Genomic DNA, 23,782 nt, shown 5'->3' with positions numbered 1-23,782 from the left:
AGAAAAAAAAAGATTGAAAAAAAAAAGAAGAAGTTGAAATTGTCTTCACTTAAAGGCAAGTTAAAGATAAAGGAAGGAGAACGCCTATCAAGTCTATGAAGAGCAAAAGAAATTTCAATTAAGGAAAGGCACAACAAAAGTCAATAGCAGAAAAAAGACTAAGCTATAAACGTGACTTTTGGTATCCATTATAAAGCCTCTGATGTTATCAGATGATTGAGGTTGGTTATTCATCAATGAAAGGTGGATTTGCATTATGACTTATGTTAAGAGAATTCTGATCTTTGAGATTAACAACGTTATATGTCACTTTCTCCATAATGACAACAAGAAAGAGAGTTGATTAATAGTTGATGTTGATCCTAGGTCGTTGAAACCCTCAAACACCTTTTAAGCTTGTGAATTTCCCTTCTTTCATAAGCCATGAACCATAGTCTGTATTACGTGCTTTTAAAAGCCCTTTTTGATCAAGTGAGCAATTTGAACTGATAAATGGCACTCTCGAAACTTGAAGAGCTTTTCTATAAGAGTCGTGGCTTCATGAATTAAGCTACTAGTCATTATGCATGCTGATAAAATTGGTGCTAAAAAAGAAAACAATCTTTCTTGATGAATCCTCAAGTTTTGACTTGAGCCTTTTGTTTTTCTTGAAATTCACAGAAGGTCACCTCATCACAGACCATCAAAAGATATATCCAAGATCAAAGATTAAAACTGACACAAAGAACCATGAAAAAAGTAATTTTAATCTTGCAACGGGTCAATTTCTGTTTTCAAAATACAAGACAATCAAATGACTACATTGAATAACGTGTGTTGGATCTTTGACCAAACAAGCTTGATTTCCAAAAATACTTTTCAAAATTGACATCTCTCTAATTTCATTCCAACAACTAGACTTTGGATAGACATGATCTTTGGAGTATGAGAGTTGATTCCAGAATAGAAAGATTGTCAAATAAGAAGAATATCGATCGAGTTTGCAAAATCCTTGATAAGAATGACATCAACACTTCTTGACACTCCTTGAAAAGTTGACCACCTGGGGGCAATACAGTGGACCCTGAGAAGGAAAACAAAAGGTATTCAGATTAGCTGGGGGCAAAGAAAGAATCGAACGATGAGTTGGCGAAGTCCATCAAAGTCATTCTTAGCGATCACAAAAGTCGTTTGGTTATAGATAGAAGAATGAGCATGTTCAGATCAACTGGGGGGAATGTTGTTCAAAGACAGTCCATGATTTAGTAAACTTCAGCAGCAATTGATGAGCAAAGCTGCACTTGAAGGATAATTTCATATCTTTATCTTGGTTTATCATCCCCAACATAGCTATGACTTTTGAAGGATGTTATCACATAGTTGCATTTGAATGAATGTTGGAAGGCTGCACCCACTAAGACTGACTGTGGGGCCATTTGTTTTGAAGCTCAAATGCGCACTTCACCGCATGAATATGGGTGATGAACATCATTGATGATGCCAGTGCATTTCTTTTCATGATCTGATTTGACAAGCTGAGAGGAATCCATGGAGAAGAACATTGAGTTTACAACGATGAGTTTTTTATTGCAAGCTATGAGATGCATGTTCGGATGACTTGGCAGTTTTCAAGAAGGTTGATGATAACATATACTTGAAAAGTATTGTTTCAAATGGAGGCAAGTCCATGACTAGTTGACAATCTTGATGGGTGTTGGCATGAGGCACACAATCAATCAGAGGATAATTCTTAGAAGAGTCCAAAAGAGAAAATCCTTTATGATGAATTAAACAACACCACACTTGGGGGCAGAGGCAGCTTGATCAATAACGAGAGTAGTAATCATCGTGGACAACCTAAGATGGGCATCGTACTTGCATTTGAGTGGAAGGCTAGCACGCAAATGAGCCAATGCATCGAAAGAACAAAGAAAGCTTTGGAATGCAAATAAAGGCACCCTATGACGATGGATCATCAAAGAGGGGGGGACCTATATTTCAAATCAGGTAAGGATGCATGCATGTCATCTAACCTCAAAGCATTGCACATACTTGTGATTGTTACAGGAAGATCCTCAATGAAGTCCAGCAAGATTGTGGACAAAGAAAGAATCATTGAGTTGATGATAACAAATAACCGGTTTAGATCCTAGAACGAGAAGAGAATGGGATGAACCCTGCTAGTAGGAGAATCTCAAAGAAACGAGAAGATCAACCCTGTCATTAAGATGAGTCTTCAAGTCAACCCTGCAATCAGGAAGCGCCGTTTGTCAGCCTTATCCTGTCAGAACTTCGTCCGCCAAGTATTTTTGCCAGGTAAGTCACATTTTTCCACTTGGGTAGGTCACCCATCATAATGAGACCATTTTTAACATTCTTTCATCTGGGTAGGTCACCCATTACAATGAGACCACTTTTTACATTTTTTATGTTTTGGTTAAAAGAGGTCGCCAAATGGGATCTCACGTAGCTTTGGTTAAAGGGAATCACCATATGAGATTTCAGGTTGACCGAGCTACACACACAGATTTTGGTTCTGGTTAGAGGGGATTGGCGAAAGGAATCTCAGTCTATCCTAACCGCACACAGGAGTTTTGGTTCTGGTTGAAGGGGATCGGCGAAGGGGTCTCAATTCAACCCAACCACACAGATTTTGGTTCTGGTTAGAGGGGATTGGCGAAAGGAATCTCAGTCTATCCTAACCATAAAGGAGTTTCGGTTCTGGTTAGAGGGGATTGGCGAAAGGAATCTCAGTCTATCCTAACCACACACAGGAGTTTTGGTTCTAGTTAAAGGGGATCGGTGAAGGGGTCTCGGTTCAGCCCAACCACACAGATTTTGGTTCTGGTTAGAGGGGATTGGCGAAAGGAATCTCAGTCTATCCTAACCATAAAGGAGTTTCAGTTCTGGTTAGAGGGGATTGGCGAAAGGAATCTCAGTCTATCCTAACCGCACACATGAGTTTTGGTTCTGGTTGAAAGGGATCGGCGAAGGGGTCTCAGTTCAGCCCAACCACACAGATTTCGGTTCTGGTTAGAGGGGATTGGCGAAAGGAATCTCATTCTATCCTAACCACACACATGATTTTGGTTCTGGTTAAAGGGGATCGGCAAAGGGATCTCAGTTTAGCCTAACCACGCAGAATTTATCTTTGGTTAAAGGGAATTGCTAGATGGGATTTCAGGTTGACCGAACTGCACACCGATTTTGGTTCTTGTTAGATCGCCAGATGGGATCTCATGTAAACCCAATCAAAAGGGCAGTTCGCCCTTGAAAATAGACCACTTTGAGTATGTGTGGGCAGGTCGCCCGTGAAAATAGACTAGTGTGAGTGCGTGGGCAGCTCGCCCGTGAAAATAGACCACTTTGAGTATGTGTGGGCTGGCCACCTTTGAAAATAGACCACTGTGAGCGTGTATGGGTAGGTAGCCCTTGAAATCATCCAAGATAATGAGATTATTTTCGTTTTGTTTTCTTTACAAAGCTTACTATGCGAAACATCGAGGAGTTTTGCTTCGTAAGCATTGTAAAGAGGGGGCATCTGTTGTTACCCAATTTTTGACCCACCTTTTTGATAAAGTTTTCAGAAAATCCAAAAATAACGAAAAACAACAAAAATCCAAAAAAATATGTTTTTAATATATTTGCATCGTTTTTAGCATTTTCAACGTCGTCTAAAAAAGAATTTAAGTTTTCAAAGGTTTTTTGAACGCGTTCGACTTTTCACGCGTCATTTTTAAAATCATTGATTTTCCTCATTTAAGTCGACGTTGATATTGCTCGTTTTCAAAAAATACAAAAAAATAAGAAAAATCAAAATTTACAAAAAAGAGAAAGTTGAGGGACCAATTTTGAGGCCCAAACATTATTTTACCTATATATAGCAGCCTTCAACACACATAAAAGGGATGGGGGGCAATTTTGAAACATTAGAAAAAAACACAAAAAAATAAAAAAACTAACCCTAAACCTTATCACTTTCAAAGCCAGCAGACGCCCTCCTTCCGCTGGCCATTTTTTTTCTTTCTCATAGCTTCCAGCCGCCGCTTACCATCTGCGTTTCCACCATCTCCCCTTCTCCTCAGCGAAAAAAAACCAAGACCAACCCCTCACTTCCTTTGGTTCTCCCTGGAGTCGACTAAGAAGAAGACCAGCGCTCATTTTCCTTCCTTCTCCCACAGCCCGGTCATCAACACACAGCCCATCTTTCCCAGCTTCTTCCCCCAAACCAAAGAACCAGCCACCGCTGATCTCCCTCCCTCATCCCCACAGACCTGGTCATCTCCTCCTCTCTCAGCCGACCCATCGGCCTCCCTCTCCAGGTCAACGAACAGACCCGACCACAGACCCACGGTCTCCATCTTCACCAGCCACCGCCCAACAGTTCCTTTCTCCTCCAGCGGCAGCCGAACCCAGCAACAGCCCCCACTCTCTTCATCATCTCCTTCAACCGGTCAGCAGCAGTCCTTCGCCAGCAGCGGCGCCCACAAACCCACGGTCTCCCTCACCGGCCAGTAGCGGTCATTCCTCTCTCGACCCCACCGTGCAGCAGCGTCTCCTTCCCCACCAAGCACAAGCCGAGCCATCACCCTCCTCCCTATATATATCACATTAAACTAACTGGTCTTTCAGAGATTCTAAGGCAAGGGAGTGGTTGCGTAAAGGGAAGGTATTAACACCCATAGTACGCCCTACCTTGGGTAAGCTGCTTGGTGTTTAGTTTGTCTTATAATTGCTATAGTATTGGTGTTTTCTAATCCCGTCAGTTTTCCTAGGTTTGATTCAAACTAAATTTATTAAGATAGAAATCCAAGGAGATTCCATGTGCTTTAAAAGCTCATTTTTCCATTAGTATTTCAAGAGTTTGCGACTCGTAAATCGCAAGGACGAGTGACAAAAATTTAGAAATCTAGGGCGCTTTAAAAGCCTATTTTTGCCTTAGTATTTTATACTCTCACGACTCATAAACCGAGTAAAAGATTAAAATGTCCTCGATTATAATCAAGGCTTCTTTCAAGGCTGTGTGGTGACTTATTATCCCTTGAAAATTATTTTGGATATTTACCACTTAGGTTTCTTTATCCAAATATTAATAGTGAATAATAACAAGTTATTCCCATTAAATATTTTGGATATTCATCCCTTTGAGATTTTTTTATCCAAAAATTAACGGTGAATAGTAGATGAATTCCCCCCACAATAAGATTTTTTTTTTTTTAATATTGGCCAATACCCTTTGGAGTATTACAAACATATTGTAAAATCCAGAAATGCAAGAAAATAATTATTGTTGTGTTTAAGAAATCCATGCGAAAACACATTTTCGAAACTTCCAATATTTTTTTTTTAAAAAAAAGAACGTTCAAAATATGTTAGGGTATTGGTCGTATGCAACCCACAAGAAAACATTTTTTTTTGTTTTTTCAGAAACATGAATAACACGATTACACAAACACCACAAAAAAAAATATTCACCTATTCCAAAATCCGCAAGAAGCTTAAAACAATTCATCTCCAATAAACAAGGTTTAGCACACCAATTTAAACTTGAAACCGGAACAAATATGACCCATCATTCTCTAAAATAAAACATAAGTTAGCGTGCACAAAACATAAAAACAAAGTTCTGAAACTAAAACCTATAACAGGAATCGTGACTCACCACTCATCCTTTTCCTGATCTTGAAAAATAAAACTGTCATGCGTATTTCACACAAAAGAAGAGAACATATAGGAAATGCTAAGACTAAAAAAACATGCTTGCTATCTCATTTTTTTAACAATAAACAGAGAGGAAAAGTGTGACCCGGAACCTGCCGAAACAAAAAAAAAACACAAAGTTCCTTAACTGAAAAGTACCCTCCTTCATGTTTTTCTTTTACTTTCTCCTCTGAGTAAAAACACGCCTATAAGCCACAACATTTTCTATGCAACATTCTGTGGCCAAGTGACACTCAAGCAAACGGAGGAAAGGGACAATGAAGAACTTTAAAACTCACAGTGCCTCGCAGCAATAGAACAAGAAAAGGAGCACGCAGCTTTAACATCAACAATAATTCAACTCAAAATCAGGGAAAAAATAGCGAGCAAGCATGGTACCTTTTGTTTAAACATAAACCAAATATCTAGAGCAAAAGAAGAGACGGGTTTTGGGATAGAACAACCCAACGATGCCAAGTTTGAATATAACAAAGAAAAGAAGTTGGAAACTATACCTACAGATCTTACTCTCTGTTTTCTTTTGTGCTTCTGCTCCTTTTTTTCTTTCTCTCTTTCACATTCCAGTGAAGGCTTTTTAGTATCAAAGAAAAGCCTCATTTCTTTCTCCTTGTTTTGCCTCCATCTCCCTTTTTTTTTCCTTTTGTTTCTTTTGTTATCTGCACTATCCTCTCCTGCGTTTTTTTCTTGTCTTTCTTTTTCTGTTTTTTGTCTGTTATTTTTTTCTTTTTTTCTCCTTTCTATCCTCTCTTTTTCTTTAGGTCAGGAGAGGCAGCGTATATAGACATACACAGCTCTTGTTAGGAAAGATTCAATGCATTAATCTAGGATGCAAATCCCAGCTGATTTGCATCCAAATAATACAAATGAGGAAACTACAATATTCTCATTAATTATGTGCTGATTCTAGTGATTTCTTTCCAACATTAACACATCATCCCAGCCATCTATGTTAGGGTTAAAATTCCAGCCATTAGATGATGGTGAGGTTCTTCTCTTTATGGCATTTTGCAGCTGTCAAAAGCTATTATTTCCTATAAATTATAGTTGCACAAAAACGTGATCTGCAGCTCCAAAATCAAACAAGATAATCATGGAAACTAGCAGGAAGTTGTGGAGAAAAGGAAAGAAATCAGACAGGGAGGGTTGTACAGCGAAAAAGGAAAGAAATCAGATTGGGAGGGATGCATGCTGCAAAGTCTTATTTCCTTATTCGATGCAATAGAAATCCCGTCATTTTATGATGATCTAGTTCCAACCAATTTCCTTCTGATTTCATCTTCAATTGAATCCCTTATTTTATCACTTTTCAATTCAGTCGTTGGTCCAAAAAAATCCTTCAAATCAGGCTTGCGAACTTGGGCAAAAATCCTTCTCGCGGCAGGAATCCCTACTTTCACACTAGATATTAAAACGAGAATATCTTGAGCTTGTGATATTGAAATCAAGCGATTCAAAAACCCAAATTTATCTACGTGTTTCGGACTACAACTTTGATGAAGGATTCAAAGTGAGATAAATTTGTTTTGAATAACAAAATTGCAACCAAACTCAACTAGAAAACCTTATCGCGGCAGGATTCTATGTTTTCACGCTAGATTTCAAACATGAATATCTTGAGCTTCTGATATCAAAATCAAGCAATTCAAAAGCCCAAATTCATCTACGTGTCCCGGACTAACAGCTTTGATGAAGGATTCAAAGTGAGAAAAAATCATTTTAGATAACAGAATCTAGCAGGGATCTGGTTGGTCAAAAAGGTTTTCTTGATCTGACAATGCCGAGCATCCAAATCTGACTGCGAGTCTGCCCTAAGAACAGTGACTCCTAGGACCCAATAAAGGTCTAGGTCAATTTTTCAACATGTCATGAGTGATAGAATATAGCTAGGATGGTCAGATATCGTACAAAACCAAATCAGAATCAGAGCCTAAGTTCGAACAAAAAATTGCTACAACAGCATAATCAGTTTTTTTAGTGCAAATTTTGAGGGGTTTATCCAATCTTAAAAACAAGATAACGAAGGAACAAATTTAGCATTATGAAGACCCCTAGTCAGTCTAAGAAAACTGATGATTTTGGCAGCAAAGAAGGAGGATAAAAAGAGTAAAAAACAGCTCAAACAGGGTTCGAAAAAAATATTTCTTTCTCCTCCGCTTTTATCAATTTTCCAGCAAACATGAGCTACACTCGGTTCAAAATTGGTATACACCGTCTTGGGGTCCAAAATTGAGTAACAACAAATATTATGATTAAAAAAAAAGAAAAATAAAACACATTTGATTCCCTAGATTTATCTAAAAGTAATATATATAGTCTTCTCAATATGAGTTCAATATATATAGGCTCGCTTTCCATGGCAGCTCAATATAGTCTCCTCCTTTTTTCTGTTTTTTTTATTTTATTCAGTCAGCTCAAATGTTATATATGTACAATGTTGAGCAAGCTGAGGTGAAGTTTATGTTGCAATTGGAACATGAATGATTAAGAAGAATTAAAAGGAGGAGAAGACCTTGCATATGTTTGGTAATGTGGTATAAGGTGTTTTTAAAAAATATTTTTTAATTGAAAATGTATTTAAAAAAAAGTAATTGTTTAAAAAAAATTTATTGTATTAGCATATTAAAATTATTGAAAAAAAAATTAATATTTTTTTCAAATAAAAATCAATTAAATTTTTTTTTTTTTTGAAAAGTAGTTTGAACTACAAAAACAACAAATATACATTTAATATTGTTGCATAATTCTATACCTAACTCTAGATTGGCCGGTTTATTTATGATTGTGACTAGCTTTAGCTGATAAATGACAACCCTTTTTAGATATCATGACTTTTTGGGCATATATGGAAAGATGAATCAATCTTAAATTAAGGTCAATGCATGAATGTGCCGCTATACAAGAATTGGTCCATCTTCTTCCTTGTTAAAAAGGGCTGAAAAATGAGAAGGTAATTCATAATATATTTTTTTAGTGTTTAAAAGTATAATTGTTAATCTACAGGTTAATTCTAAAAATTTATTATTTGAAATTTAATTTATGATGAATTTCAAGTTAAACTGGAAAAAATATTGGTTCAGTAAAATTCAACTTATCTACAATATTAACTTGTAACTCTATTGATATGGTCAAATTAATAATAAACTTTAAAAAAAATAAAAATAAAAATAATATTATTTTAATAAAAATATTGTCCTGAGTTGATAATTAGCTGCTCATAATAAAAACTAAGAAGCAACAAACAAACAAATTAATGATAACCCACAATTTAATTGTTCAAGCCGGCCGTACTCTGGCTTTAAACAAATCAAAATTCTTCTGAAAACCAGTAAAAGAATCAAGAATTAGGTCCCAAATTATGCTCATAATTAACATCTCCTCCTTTCCCACCTCTAATCTGCTTCACCATCCTTCACCTTAACAACTGGCTTTTCAGCAGTACTCGATAAAGCTTCATGATCAATATTTACAGAGGCTTCTTGATTAGTAGCACATGATTCATCATCGTTTATTTCTATCTTCTTTCTTCTACCTCTGCAGGTTCTCTTAAATCTTGGATTTCTTGTATTGAGTCTTCTATGCCAACTCAACATGCTAAGAACCTTACCACACATGGAACATGACCTGTGCAGTCCATTAAATAAAATCATAGAAATAATTAGAAATTAATTTCCTTTAGCCTTGTCAGTAAGAGTAGAACAATAATTATAAGAACCTGTGTGATTACACTTACACGGAATCTTCTTGGCAAAAAGTTGGGCAACGCCTGGTGCATGAACCGCAGTACCAAAGCAGCATAGCGGTAATTAATCACTATAAATTTGATATATCAAAAAACTGTGGATGTGGATGTATGGGGAGACAAATTTAAAGAAAACTCGGTCTAATTAAAGATTAATTTTGGTATGTTATGTGATTAGTTGGGGGTATTAGGATATATATATATATATACACACACACACTCACACAGAGGAGTCTTAGTTCCTTGGGGAGGAAGTATTTCCAGCCAGGGTTGTTTGGCTAGGCTAGGGTTTGCTTGGTCACCGACCTTGAATATTTATTAAAAGAGCATGGAATTGATTAATTATGGATTTGTTTATGACATTAGAAAGGGGCCATGGATCCTCGAGAAAGAGTTCTTTGCATGTAGCAGGAAGCCTAGAGGAGCTTCGAGGAGGTATATTTTACGGACTAAGGCTCTACAGACTACATGCTGGACAAATATTTATTATGACTATTTTCAAAGGGTTTTTGTTTTTCTTCTCTTTTCTCTAATAAAACAACAAAGAAGAAGAAAAACTATATTTAAGAATTTTTTTTAAGGAAAATGGAAAATTATAATACTACTACTGGACGTGTGAATAATTAGATTTGTTTTAACCTTGCTTCATATATAATAATTCAAGGTTGTTAATTCTATTTCGGTAGGTGTTTTATTTTTTCAATTTGAATAAAATATTTCAGTTTTCGGAGTGTTTCGGTGTACCGTTTCAGGGTTGTACTGTTCATATATATATATATATTCAACAAACATAATTCAAATTCAAGATAAAGTAATTATAAATTATACAATACAAACACAATGCCAAACAAATATAATTTCAAAATTTAAAATATTTCTAAATAGTCAAGATTAAATAGATTTTTAACTTAAAATAATTCAACTTAAATAAAATATCAAAATATTATAAAAGTAAAATGTTTTAACACAAATATTTAAAATATAAAATCTGGTCAATGTTATCAAGGCTAATGGGATCTAAAGCATCCCTTATTTTGCTCAAATTCCTACAAAGTATAAACATGAATATAAACCATATATATTAGTAATAAATCTAATTTTAAAAAATTAATATTATTGTTAATGAAAATAGTAATAATAATTTTTAATATTATTATTAATATCATTGTTATTGAAAATAGTAATAAAAAAAACTTTTTATACTTGGGTGGTTTAATTAATTAAATTGAACCAAGTTCAATTTGATTCAATGGCTTTTCAAGACCGGAATAGAACATGTGGAATGAAACCGGAACATTCCGGTCGAAATTTAGCCGAAAATTCTGGAACGGACCGAGATTTAAAATGAGATGAAAATTATTCTATTTTTTAAATTGGTATGAAATGTTTCAGCTATTTCAGGTGAAACGGAACGGAATTAACAACCTTGATTTTAATATTAATCACAACTTTCTCTCTCTAGACTACAATAATAAAAACATAACTACTAAAATGTACTTTTCAAATAAATTATAAAGAATCACCTATGGTACCTAAGATTTTCACTCCAGTCTTCTATCTTCCAATTCAACTCTTTCTCTAAAAAACACATGTACTTGAGTGCTTAAAAGGACTCAATTGTGCAGAGAAAAAGTGGGACCAAAATGAGAATTTATTAAAAAAAACCTATTACACTCCATAGTTAATTGTGAGAGGATAAATAGTAAAAGAATCTACAATAAAAGAGCCACGTCGTTTATTATATTACTAGTTACATGACCCGCGCGATGCCGCGGGTTAATTGTTTTTGCATAAAAAACATCAAAAAAGCTAAGATCTAAAAGTGTTAGGTCTTTCTGCAAAGTTATACCTAAAAGTCTTAGGTTTGACTGCAACGCCTGACCTAAGAGTAATATTTATAATATTAATAATAACATTAAACTTGCATGACACAAGTTTAAGTGGGTCTAGCCTTGGACGTGGGTCTGGCTGCAAGGTCCTGTCATAAAAGTGTGACAATTGAATAGATTAATTAAAAAAGAAAAAAAACTGAATTAACTGGGTTAACCCTTCAAATCAGGTTAACCCGTCAAACCTTGAATCCGTGTCATGAAAGTCTGATAACTAAATAGAAAAAAATTTAAGATTAACAAACTAAACTAAACGAAAAAATTAATTAAAAAGAAAAAAAAAGCAAAAAAAAATTTATGGGTTAACTCGTTAAACTCGGGATCCGTATCATGAAAGTCTGATAACTAAATAAATAAAAATTTAACATTAACAAACTAAATTAAATTAAATTAAATTAAATATTAAAAGAAAAAAACAAAAAAAATTGACAGGTTGGTTAACCCATCAAACCTGAGATGTGTGTCTTGAAAGCCTGATAACTAAATAAAAAGAAATTTAACATTAACAAACTAAAGTAAACAAAAAAATTAATTAAAAAGAAAAAAAACAAAAAAAAAACTTCGGGTTAACTTGTCAAATCAAGTTAACCTGTTAAACTCGGGATCCGTGTCATGAAAGTTTGATAAGTAAATAAAAAAATTTAACATTAACAAACTAAATCAAACAAAAAAAATTTATTAAAAGAAAAAAAACAAAGAAAGAAGCAAAAAAAAAACCTGAAAGGCATGAAAAAAACAAATAAAAAGGAAAAAACCAACTCAAAAAAACTTAAAAAAATAAATAATAAAAAAAAAGACAGTTCAGCTTTTACTGTGAATTACATAGTAAAAGACTGAGCGTTTTAGTTATAGTTATAATAGACAATTATAAATAAAGTGTTTGATGAAATACTATTAAAAAAAAGTTGTAGCTTTTTTATCATTTTTTTTAAGTTATAATATTAATTTGATGACAAAATTATAATTATATGTTTGATGGTAAAGTTATAATATTAATATTGTAATGATTTTTTAATAATTAAATAAAATATAATGGTAATCCTGTAAACTTTAAGAAGCAAAGTGTGATGAATTTATAAATTTTAGGATGTAAATTTTGAAAGAATGAAAACAAAAGGAAAAAACAAACTATAAAAGGCAAAGTATAATTAACCCTAGTTTTTTTAATAATACTAGAAAACATATTTATAATATTGGTATTTTTTTTATTTTGTGTTAGAAATTAACTTATATTCTTTGAAGTGACACATAGTTATATTTATTAATTATTTTATATTTAGTAATGGAGTTAAACCTCTTTTTCAAAGTATTTTTATATTATTATTTATTTTAAAAAAATATTAAATTTATATTTTTACAAATATTTTTAATGATTTTTCTACGTTGATGTTTTAAAAAAAATATAAGTATAATGTATTTTTAAAAACACAATGCAAAAGCATTAAAAAAAAATACACTAAATTGGTCGATAATGAGGGCAAAAAGCTCCTAGCCACAAACAAAACCTAGACATTTCTGTGTGGCGCTTCGACCTCTCTCTCGCTTTCGCAATCAAAGAAGTACAAATTCTGAAACCCATTTTTCTTTTTTAAACTATGGAGTATAATCTCAGCTTTATCTCATAAACCTCTCAAAATTTGATAGTTTCTTTCTGTTGTTTTATTTTAGGAAGAAGACATGGCTTCCATTTATGCAAACTTGCCTTCTCCACCGTTGTTGGTCCATGGTAAAAGGATCCCTTTCAGGACTCTTCAAAAGCTCCCACTTTCTACCATTAAAGGTAAGAATTATGGATTCTAAAGGATCTACTTTGCATTTTACGTTCATAAGCTTTATGGTTTAGTTCAACTGTTCAAGTCATCTTGCTTATTTCAGTAAAACATATTAGTAGCTTGTAGAACCGGGTTATGCTCATCAGCAGAATTTAATGTTACTAGTGGAGTGTGATGAGCTCGTGGATTATGACTAAGATGCTACTTCTGGGACTTGTGTCATTGAAAACTAAAGCGTTATCATGGGCAGGGAGTGTATGCTGTTGCTTACTGATGTTGAAAAAAATTGAGATTTAAGGTCTCACGATCAATGTAAATAGAGTGAGAAGGAGAGCAAGAGTTGGGCTAATTTGCTAGTGTTTTTCATTTACTTAGTCATGTGAACCTTAGTCTCTGTGAAGTCTCAGATATTGGGCCAAATTATTGAAAACAACAGGCTGAACGGGGAAATTCTTTACCTTCATTCTCAGCGATGGGCTCTTTTCTCAAATGATTCATGGCGAGCTGGGAGCAAAGTTTTCAATTGTCTGGATCTAGATTTTCTGTGGTTTTAAGATTCGACATTTCATCCACGAGACTTTACACTTGAGTGATTGTAGCAACTGGGTAAACTTGCAAAGTCTGTTGTATGCACAAGGAACTGCCTATCCTTGTTTTGTCGCTGTAATATTGTTGCAAGTTGTTGTAGTTCACCCAGTTAAATTTCTTATCGTGTTGATGCTTGTGCTTTTGTTGCCATTCTTGCTTGAGTCTCGATGATTTTGCACTGTAGAGAGACAGAATTGTGTTGCTGTTGTTGTGAAGGCTACCGGGGAAAGCTCTGAGTCATCAACCTCCCTCAGCATTGTTAAGTCTGTTCAAAACATTGTGAGTGTTAACCTCTCCCTTCTCTTGTTCTTTGATTTTGTTCTCTTCGTATTCAAAATGTGGTCTGCTATGTCATTTATCTGTACGCAGCTTCTTGTCGTGGTTTCTTATGTTCTGTAAAGTTGAAATCTTCTCAAGTTCGTTGGTGATAGAAAAGTATGCTTGAAATCTTCAAAATGTGGTCTGATATATTCTTGATTGATCCGAAACAGTGGGACGATTCTGAAGATAGGCTGCCCCTTGTCGGTTTGGGTTTTGCAGCACTGGTAGCTGTTTGGGCATCAGCAAATGTCATCACGGTGATTTACTTGACTCATTATTTTGAATATTAGAGGAGCAATGGTGATTAAAGTTTATAATTGAAGAAGTACCATAGAGATCGATGATGATTAAGCCCCTGTTAATTTGGTTTTGCGTTCTAAATGGAGGTGGGGCAAAATTTGAATTTTTTTTAAAATTAATATTATTTTGATGTGTTGATATCTAAAATAATTTTTAAAAAATAAAAAATATTATTTTAATACATTTCCGAGTGAAAAGAACTTTAAAAACAAACCACTATCATATTCCTAAACACCCCTGCTAGAAACATCCACTGCGTTTCTTTTTCTCTCATTTTTTTTTTTCATGCATCAAGAGATAGATCAGCGCTAACCTTTTTTCTGGTTCAGGCAACGTGAAGCTTTTTTCTTTATGACCCCCCTGGTTTCAGAATTGCCTTGTTTCAGATGGCTTCCTTATTTTCGTGCTTTTTGTAGCCAAGTTCTTTGAAATTAAATATTCATGTCAGCACACAGCTTAATCATCTTGCTGGCTTCCGCCATGAAAAGAAAGCAAATTATTTATCTGTGGTTTCCCTTCTATGCACAGGCCGTTGACAAGTTGCCTGTTGTCCCAAGTGCACTAGAATTCGTCGGCATCCTTTATTCTTCGGTAAGTAATATAACCCAACTAGTGGTTTCTGAGAACGCGAGAACAAATGAAAGACAAGTTTTAAGTTCTTGCAACAATTATTCGTGGACCAAATGATTTCATAAAAAAAAAAATTTAATAAGCTTTCGTTTGTCATCTGTTATATAATACTAACCTTAATATTTTCCATCCATTTCAGTGGTTTGTATATCGATATCTTTTGCTCAAACCCAATCGGTAAGTAAAACCAATGACTATTTGGTTTTGTTGCTGTTGATGTTACAAAAATATACCTTGGCTTGCAGGAATTTCACATGGTTTGTTTTGTTTGGGTGTTCCTTTTGGCTTATAGGGAAGAGCTTCTCCAGATCATTAAGAAGTCGGTTGGAGATATCTTAGGCCAGTGAATCATGCTTTGAAATGTAGTCAGGTGTGTTCCTTTTGAGCTTTACCTTGTTGGCGTACCAGCATTTTCATTTGGTGGCCCAAGCTTTTTATGCATCGAGTTTAATCACTGTCTTCTCCCATCCTCCATGTCATCATCACTTTGCGTTCAGCCCTTCAGGCCACCAGCTCTTACGCTTCAATGCAAGTCCAGAACGCTTAACATCGAACCAGACCTCGTACTGGACAATGACCAGTAAGAAAAACTCTGGGAAATTCACACAAGAATAGAAGGATTGATTAAAACGAATCAAAGTTTTTCTACAAAAAGGGCATGGAAAATAGATGGATTGTAATGCGATTTACTCCTAACAAAAAAGACTCTTGCTATGAGATTGACTATTCCCTACTTTTATTACATCAGAAGGCTATTGAATTGAACCAGTGTTGAAAAGATGTTGACGTATATCACCGTTTTCAGTCGATGCAACTATCTACAGTACTTTTTGTCCCAATTGAAGTTCACGGATATTTTGTCCAATTTTGATTGTATGTAACGTGCATGAGATGATGGAAAAACACAGCTTTCTATGGTCGACTGTGACCACTAGGTGGCGATAACATTGCTTCAGGACGAAATGCTTCAGGGTCATCTCCGCCATGAGATTCTACCATGTCATTGCAGCAGCTTTCTCAATCAGGTTTCAGGTCTTGCTTTGATGTTGCAAGTGCTAAGATGTTCGAACCGACTCCCTAATGAAATGCAATTCCCCAGCAATGCAAAAAACATGATCATGAAGTCACTTTGATTTATAGGTCAATTGACAGAAGGCAAAAAAAATAAAGAAAAATAACCTAACTTTACATATATATATCGATGGGCACCAAGGAAAAAAGCAAGACGCTTGTGTTGAATAGGAAACTGGAGTCGCTTGTAAAGCCTCATTTATATAACATGTAATATTAGAGAGAATGAGAAAGAATCTTGGTGCATGTTTCCTCTATTGATCTAAATCCAGTTGATTACGTAAATTTGAAACAGATCACTAATCGATATGAAGCTGGTACTTCAGAATAAAAGGTCACCAATCCTTGAATTCTTACATTAATGTACTCTTCGTTCAATATTAATTCTTCTCGGAGATAATATGTGCTTAATATTTTTTATCAACTTTCAAATAAGTTCTCACATTTTTTTCCCAACTCAAACATCAAATTGTTGGATTCTACTTTAGCTAGTCGTAGATGGACTTCCTGGAGGTTCTATTTATTGTAGTATGCGTTTTTAATGTTGAATTGTTGACAAGCTTTCAAACTGGTAGTTTTTGTATCTATTTAGAAAGATGAAGGGCAGACCCATACCTTTAATTGTTCCAAAAGCGATGAGCTTTCCAAGACAATCCCGTAAACATGTCAAAACAAGTCTTTCATGCTCCTTCGTGAAATTTTGATTGCATCCATGATTCAGATTTTGGTCTAGGGAAGCAGATCTTGTGAACAATTTGTCTTTCTTGTCGCCCATCAAGTAATCTCCTTCAGATGAAAACGGCGCTCCATCCTGCATGTCAATGTCACAAGATCTGGAATTATCCATGACTTTTATATCAGTTTGGCTCCCAGGAAATTGGTTATGAGGCACAACTTGATGAACATCAGGTTCTTTCTTGCAATCTTTCTCAAGATCACAGGCCATCTGGTATTCTTTTACTTCTTTTATCTGTGCCTTGCAATGTTCGTCTGGAAAGAGAAAATGCATTATTAAACTGTGTTAAATTCCATTACTCGTATTACTCTTACAAGTAGATGCAATAAAATTTACGACAAAGACCTGGGCATGTAAACAAACATAGAAAAGGAAATAAGCTTGTACAAACGAATAGAGCTTGGGTTGGCAAATAGATATTTGTCAACAAAATTAGATTGGTGGGAATGAGAATTCCAGCAGAAATTAGAATATCAGGTTTTTGCAACTTTTGCAGTACCCTTCATTTATGTAGACAGCTTGTTGAACATGATGAGAAATTCTTGAAAAGGTTTTTCTATGAATTTGCTTAGTAATTTTCATTTGTTACTATGTGACAAGCAACATGTCTAACTCATCAGTATGTTCGTTGTTTATAAAGTTGATTGGCAATGTATGATTCTGAGACAACATCCCATGCAAAAACCAATTCCGCGACAAGCCAACAACCCATTGGTAAATTATGGAAGTGAATAACTGGTTTCAGCAGAGAGAGATGGAAATAATCCGGATCATATTTTGGTATACATGTGTTCGAGTGGTCAATGTGCGCATGTCTGTTTCAGTTCTTCACCTCTCATAAGAATAAGTGGGTCTATCTATACAAGTCCATACCAGCAAGAAACTTTGCAGCTTCTGATACAACCACCAAAAGTGAGCAGAGCTCTCTAGTGTCCAATGGATGAATAGCATCTGCTAAGAGAGATCTGATATAGAGATCATCAACACTAGTTAGCAAATTGAGATTAAGAAACATAAAACTTTGACAGTCAGGGGAAAAAAAAAGAATCAGTGGCAAATATATTAACCTGTATGTAAGCTTTGAAGAGCCATAGTCAACACAATCAGCACGTAAGGTTGGGATTGAAACATGAACTCCAACTGGATTCACCTGATTAGAGTAACAAAAAACAAAATTTAAAAGAGGTGGGAGATAGGTAAGTGGAAGCCATAGTCAACACAGACAACAATAATATACAGGAAATAAAGGGGATCCAAAATGTCTAAGCCTATTCAAGAAACATGGCAATAAAGATGGAGATTCAATCTGCTGAGATCAAGATAATATCCCAAGAAATAAATATAATGAAAAAAAAATTGAAGTCTATCATGACGTAGATGCAATACAAGTACACAGCCATTGTCATTAAATCAAGGCTAACTGCTAAAGGATCATTTTCATCATATCAACATTTAAAATAAGCTCTTGTAATCAATCTGATATGGAAATAACAACCTTGATGTTCTTGTCAAATATCTAGTAACAACAGTACTTGAGTCAGCATGTGAAATATAAACTCACCGCATGATGTTTTGTACACTCATGAATTTCTGTATCTCTCATGTTTGAATCAAATAGTTCTCGAAATGTTCTTTTCCTGGATTCTTGAGAGAAGATATGGCTTGAGGATACAACAGCACTGGATGAATTAGCATTTTCCTGCTGAATGTAAGCTTTGGTCTTACAATGATTTTCCGAGGTAACAACCATTCCTAGCTCACTTCTTTCCAAATTTTTGCAGCTGACACATTTGCAATTTTCAGAGCAGAGAATGTTTGCTTGAAAGCACTCACAATACTTTTTGAGGCAACCAGTTCTTTTACAGTGGCATCCCTTGATGTGTTTAGCCATTACCAAAACATCTTTTGCCGCATCCTACACTTATAGCAAAGCATTCTCAGTGCAGTTAACAATCAAGGCACAAACAAAATAATCTTTTTCAACAACTAGAAAGATGCCTAATTGCACAATAATGGCTACAGTGAAAAGAAAGAAACAAGAGATATTGCACTGAATAACACCATACAACATTCACAATAAAACAAGAAAATCCTAATTCTTGTCCAAGATCGAGATACAAGTTATCTAAATAATTTAATATATATGCAATTTGCAATGGCGCATGGGCGAGTGATAAATTTAGTAACCAGAATAAACAGATCTTTCTCTGCAAGAAAATTGAAATTTACATACCCCATCGCCTGGAGGAGTACACGGACTGCCAATTATTTTTGGTTTGAAAGCATTTGGATTACGTTCTAGGATGCATTCAGCAGCTTCTCTCCTCACATCCTCATTCTCCACATTATTATGACAATTAGCACAACTGCATTCATCACAATATGATCCAGAAGCAAAGCACTCGCAGTACCTGCCAATTTGTGGACGAGAATTTTTAGTCGGATATAGAAAATGCACTTCAATACTACGTACTATAAAACACATGCTAGTTATCCAGCATTCAGTAAAGGAAATCCATTTGGAGGTATTCGATTGGATGAGAATAGTGCTATTTGCAAGGCAAAAGGTTTTTGAAATTTGATTACAAGAACCCTACTACAGGTGCAGAAGACAACGAAGAAGATAACTATGTAAATTCATCAACAAATACACAATGAAGCCGCAAATGGAGTACTCACAACTTTAAGCATTTTGATTGCTTGCAATGACACTGCCTATGACTCTTTGGAGTGCCATTAATTATTTTGGTTCGAGCCTGTGGCAGAGATATTCTAGGAGACTCTGACTTCCTGCAAGAAGTAGATAAAAGGAAAAAACAATTTTAGATAACATGTCAACCAAATGCTGTAAAGCTTTCCGATTTAAACAATTCCTTATTGTGATCAAGATTCTATAATTTTAAGCAAACAATTACGGCAAGCCTGACTAAGAAATTGAACACTTCTAAACACTTCAAATGGAGCTAAAACAATCAATTTATCAATCTCAAAGAGAGTAAAATCAAGATTAATCACATCCACCTCCAATCAACTAGTAATAAAAGTAATGTCAATCGAAACAGAAAAAAGATAATTAAAGAGAGCTCACTTAAACGATAATGGAGAACGCGGAAGCACATGTAGCTTGGTTTGCAAGAGGAGCCTCTCTTGAGGCGACGTATGCAGCGGAGAGGCACTGACGACCGGAGACAAGCCGAACTCCGTGAAAACCAGTTTTCTCGGCGTGAAATCCGATTTGCCTAGTTCTCCTTTAACTGATTCAACCGTTTCTGGCGGGAAAAATGATGTCATTGTAATTGCATTTGTCGATTTCTCAACTGATTCAATCGTCTTTGACGGTAATCTCCTTTATCGTTTCAATCCATCGACACTTCAAATTCAGAGAGAGAGAGGGAGAGATTTGAAATGTGGAAGAGGAAACTGATGGCTTACACTGTGGGGTATTTCCATTATATTTCTGCATGATGACCTCTTTTACTGTAAGAAGCGACGGTGAAGATTAAGTTTAGGATTAATCAACGGTTTATACCATGTTTGCAGAACGATGAGTGCAGCTGAAAATAACATTCAAAAGTTAAATGTTCTAACCTGTTAAAGTTTAAAATTTAACTTTTAATTAAATAAACTTTCACTTAAATTTATAACACATTTTTTATTTAAATCAAAATGATTACAAACAAAATATATTTATGATTTTTTATAAAAAATTAATTTACATCAATTTACAAAATTCATACAAAACAAAAATAATAAATTTAAAAATATTATATTATTAAACTCAATTTTTATTTGAAAAATTATATACCTTTCTAGTTGAATTAATAAATATTCTCATTTAGCCAAACCATCAATTCAGTCTTGAGTGATCAGTTCAAGAGGGTATTTAAAAATATAATAATGATTGTTTTTAAAAATATTTTTTATTTTAAAATACATTAAAAAATTATTTTTTTTATTTTTAAAAAATTATTTTTGATATTAGCATATTAAAATAATCTTGAAAATATTAAAAATATATTAATTTTTTAAAAAAAATTCAAATTTCTAATTTTTTAAAAAATATTTGATATTCATCTCTCTCAAAAGTTTTGATTCTGATTTTTATTTTTATTTTTTTGGAATTCCTTATATGTAAACAGCTGGCTGCCTTAAGAAAAAAAAAAAAAGAGTTGAAATTCACTCTATTTCGGTAGTATACTAGCCTACTTATACGTATTACGGTATGGATAAGAATTCAAGTTAACCTTTTAACGTATAAAGAGAAGGCACTAGTGTTATGAATGTTTTTTTTACAGGATCAATAAATTTATTAATTGATAAATAATAAAATAATATATGTGTTTAACTCAATGAATTAAAAAATATATTAACGGGTAAATCATAAAAAAAAAGTATGAGTGATAATTAAAAACTGAATTAGAAAATTGATAAAAGATAAATAAATACATAAATATTTTATTTTGTTTATAATTTTCATTTTGTATATTTTGAAAGTTTATAGTAGTTGGTAAGCACATATAATTTTTATTTTTATAAATATATCATGGAAATACAACTTATCTATCTCAAATTTAATATAAAAAAATAAAGATAAATTATAAATATTTTTATTTTTTTAAAAGAAAAACAGACAACGCGTAGTCTATTTGTTCAATTTCCAACCACTAAAGATGTGGTTGAAAAATCAAATTGAGGTTTTTTGAATTTAAAAATTTATTTTTCAATATATTTTCATCTAAAAACCTCATAATAAACATTCTTATAATGTCAATAAATCAATCCCTCTACTCAAAATATATTTAAATTGATCCAAAAGCACAAAATCAAAAGAGATAAAAATTATCTTGCAACATGATATACTTTTTTCATCAAGATAATGGAAAAAAAATCTTAATATAACTCATCTTCTCAAATAAAAATTATTGATAGCAAAAACAACTTTTTTGTCGTCAAAATGTGGTAAACAAAAGATTTTTTTTCTACCTCACCATTTTTCTGTGAGCTTCTATATCTATCTCAAGTCAAAAAACTAAAAAATAAATAAAATGAGGTTTTATACCAAAACTAAGATTCTAAAAGGTATAGAAATTTAAAACAAAATCAGTGTAAAATATAGAGACTAAATGTAATTTTTTTCACACGAACTTGAGATAGGCCACCTAGGTTGTTTTTGTTCCTATTTTTTGTTTTTTTAATTGTGTTTTAATATTACAAATTAAAAACATATCTCCTTAAATTCACCCAAAATCTTATAAAAACTTTCATATCTCATATAAATGAATAGAACTTGAACATTAACTTAAAAAATTAAAAAGTACAAAATATAGAAAGATTAAATAAAAAAAAGTTTGATAAATAAAATAAAATAAACAATCAAATGAATTGTGGGAGTATGTATAACCTTGTTATGAAAAAACTAAAGGAGCTCAGTCATTTATTGTAGATTGTGAGATAATTTACAATGAACTTGCACTATATAATTACCTTTTTGTCTTTCCCTATACAAAGTTTTTGTCTTGTTTGTAGGGGTAAAATGGTATTTTTCATGAAACTCATAGATCATTTGCAAATTAATTGGCACACAATTTAATAGTTTATAGTTTTTACATAGTCGAAGGCAACAAAAAATGAAAGGCTAAAAGGACTTTTGTGTAATTTTCTTTTTTAGAAATAGTGCAATTGTTTCATTGTCCTTACAGTCAATAAAATTAAAGGATGAGTAAAAAGGGTATTTTAGTATTTGTATTCATGGTCTTTATGTTATTCACAATCTAGATTAAAGGCAAATTAGTATTTTCATAAAAAAAAAAAAGAAGTTGTTGGTTCATGTGGGGCATACGATATCGAGTGAATGTCATCTAAGCCTTTCGAGTGGCGCGCGACATTGTTTAGTGACCAATATTTTCCAACTACCATGTCTTCTGAAGTGTTTATTAGAGGCAGAGCTTATAAAGTGAGGCGAGTTGCTTAAATCATGAGAGTTTACATGCATGTTGGCTTTTTTCTCCCTCTCGTATTTTTTCTCTCCACTTTATAATTGATGTCAGGTTAGCTAAAAATCATGATGTCCTCCTATTTGTTTTGTCTTTCAATTTTGGATCATTTTTCTTTTGTTTGGTCATTATTTGCTTTGTATTTTTTTCTTTTATTTTTTTTCATTTTCTTTCTATATTGAGTCATCGTTATTTTTTTTATTATTTTCTGAATTTTTTTTCAACTATTCCCTCCACATTTTATTTCATTTGTTTTTTTATCTAATTTTAATTCTTATTTTTTTAATTATTTTTTATCATTTTTTAATTTGTTTTTTCTTTTAATTTTGTGTCTCAATATTTTTAATTAATTTGGTTTTTTTATCAAATTTTGGTATTGATTCTTTTAATTGCTTTTTTTTTTTATCTTTTTATCTTTTATTTTTTTGATTAAGTCCCTTATTATTTTCATTCATTAATTTTTATACTAAATTTGATCCTCATTCTTTTGATTATTATTTGTTTTTTTTTCGATGGTTAAGAATTTTTTTCAAGTTTTTTTTGTCTTATGTAGGGTTATCTCAGTCTTATAACTACAATTTTTAATTTCAAAGATTAACTCGATTTAACTTTGTTTTTTTTTAAAAAAAATTTATCCTTTGACATTAGGTTATTGGGTCTTGAACTTTCTATTTTTTCCTCTTTCCTTTTTCTATGGTTATCCCGGGGTGTGTGTTAATCAAGCTAACAATGGTTTCTCTGGATGTTTTTCAATATTTTTTTTAATTTCATCATTTAATGCTGAACTATTGGATCTTAAGATTTCTTATTTTTTATGTTTTTCCTTTTTATAGAGTTATCTTGGGTTGCAGGTTTGTTAGGTTAATCTTGTCCGACTCGGTTTTTTTTTTCATGTTTATTTATTTAGCTTTGATCCTTTTTTCTAGGTTATTTTTTTAAAAGTAATTTCCTTTTTCCAATCTCATATTGCTAGAGGTGATCATTTTCGGCTCGATTTGGTTTTTATCTAATAAAATAACCAAAATAAAATTTAAAAAAACTGG

The 23,782-nt window shown here is 33.2% G+C and overlaps 2 protein-coding genes across 4 annotated transcripts; one reads left to right on the top strand and one right to left on the bottom strand.

Moving 5' to 3' along the window:
* The first annotated feature begins 12,763 nt into the window (after positions 1-12,763).
* LOC133689549 (protein CURVATURE THYLAKOID 1C, chloroplastic-like) lies at positions 12,764-15,778 on the top strand. 2 transcript variants are annotated; one of them, XM_062109447.1, is made up of 8 exons: positions 12,764-12,887; positions 12,997-13,108; positions 13,873-13,967; positions 14,180-14,266; positions 14,838-14,900; positions 15,079-15,116; positions 15,232-15,309; positions 15,437-15,778. In XM_062109447.1, the coding sequence occupies exons 2-7, from the start codon at positions 13,006-13,008 to the stop codon at positions 15,284-15,286; spliced, it is 441 nt and encodes a 146-aa protein (XP_061965431.1). In that variant the 5' UTR covers positions 12,764-12,887; positions 12,997-13,005; the 3' UTR covers positions 15,287-15,309; positions 15,437-15,778. The 2 variants fall into 2 exon arrangements, with proteins under 2 accessions (XP_061965431.1, XP_061965438.1); XM_062109454.1 differs by lacking the exon at positions 12,764-12,887 and having other exon boundaries at positions 12,906-13,108.
* LOC133689542 (protein tesmin/TSO1-like CXC 6) lies at positions 15,564-20,146 on the bottom strand. Of its 2 annotated transcripts, XM_062109435.1 has the most exons (8): positions 19,835-20,146; positions 19,426-19,536; positions 18,980-19,157; positions 18,308-18,661; positions 17,814-17,896; positions 17,620-17,711; positions 16,626-17,000; positions 15,564-16,016 (listed from the first exon to the last, which is right to left on the bottom strand). In XM_062109435.1, exons 1-8 carry the CDS (start codon positions 20,035-20,037, stop codon positions 15,961-15,963), a joined length of 1,452 nt encoding a protein of 483 aa, XP_061965419.1. In that variant the 5' UTR covers positions 20,038-20,146; the 3' UTR covers positions 15,564-15,960. The 2 variants fall into 2 exon arrangements, with proteins under 2 accessions (XP_061965419.1, XP_061965410.1); XM_062109426.1 differs by having other exon boundaries at positions 15,564-17,000.
* Positions 20,147-23,782: the final 3,636 nt, after the last annotated feature.

Source organism: Populus nigra, chromosome 1 (assembly GCF_951802175.1).
Source record: "Populus nigra chromosome 1, ddPopNigr1.1, whole genome shotgun sequence".
NCBI lineage: Eukaryota > Viridiplantae > Streptophyta > Magnoliopsida > Malpighiales > Salicaceae > Populus > Populus nigra.
The sequence above is the reverse complement of the archived record's forward strand: the minus strand, read 5'-3'. Positions and strand labels throughout refer to the sequence as shown.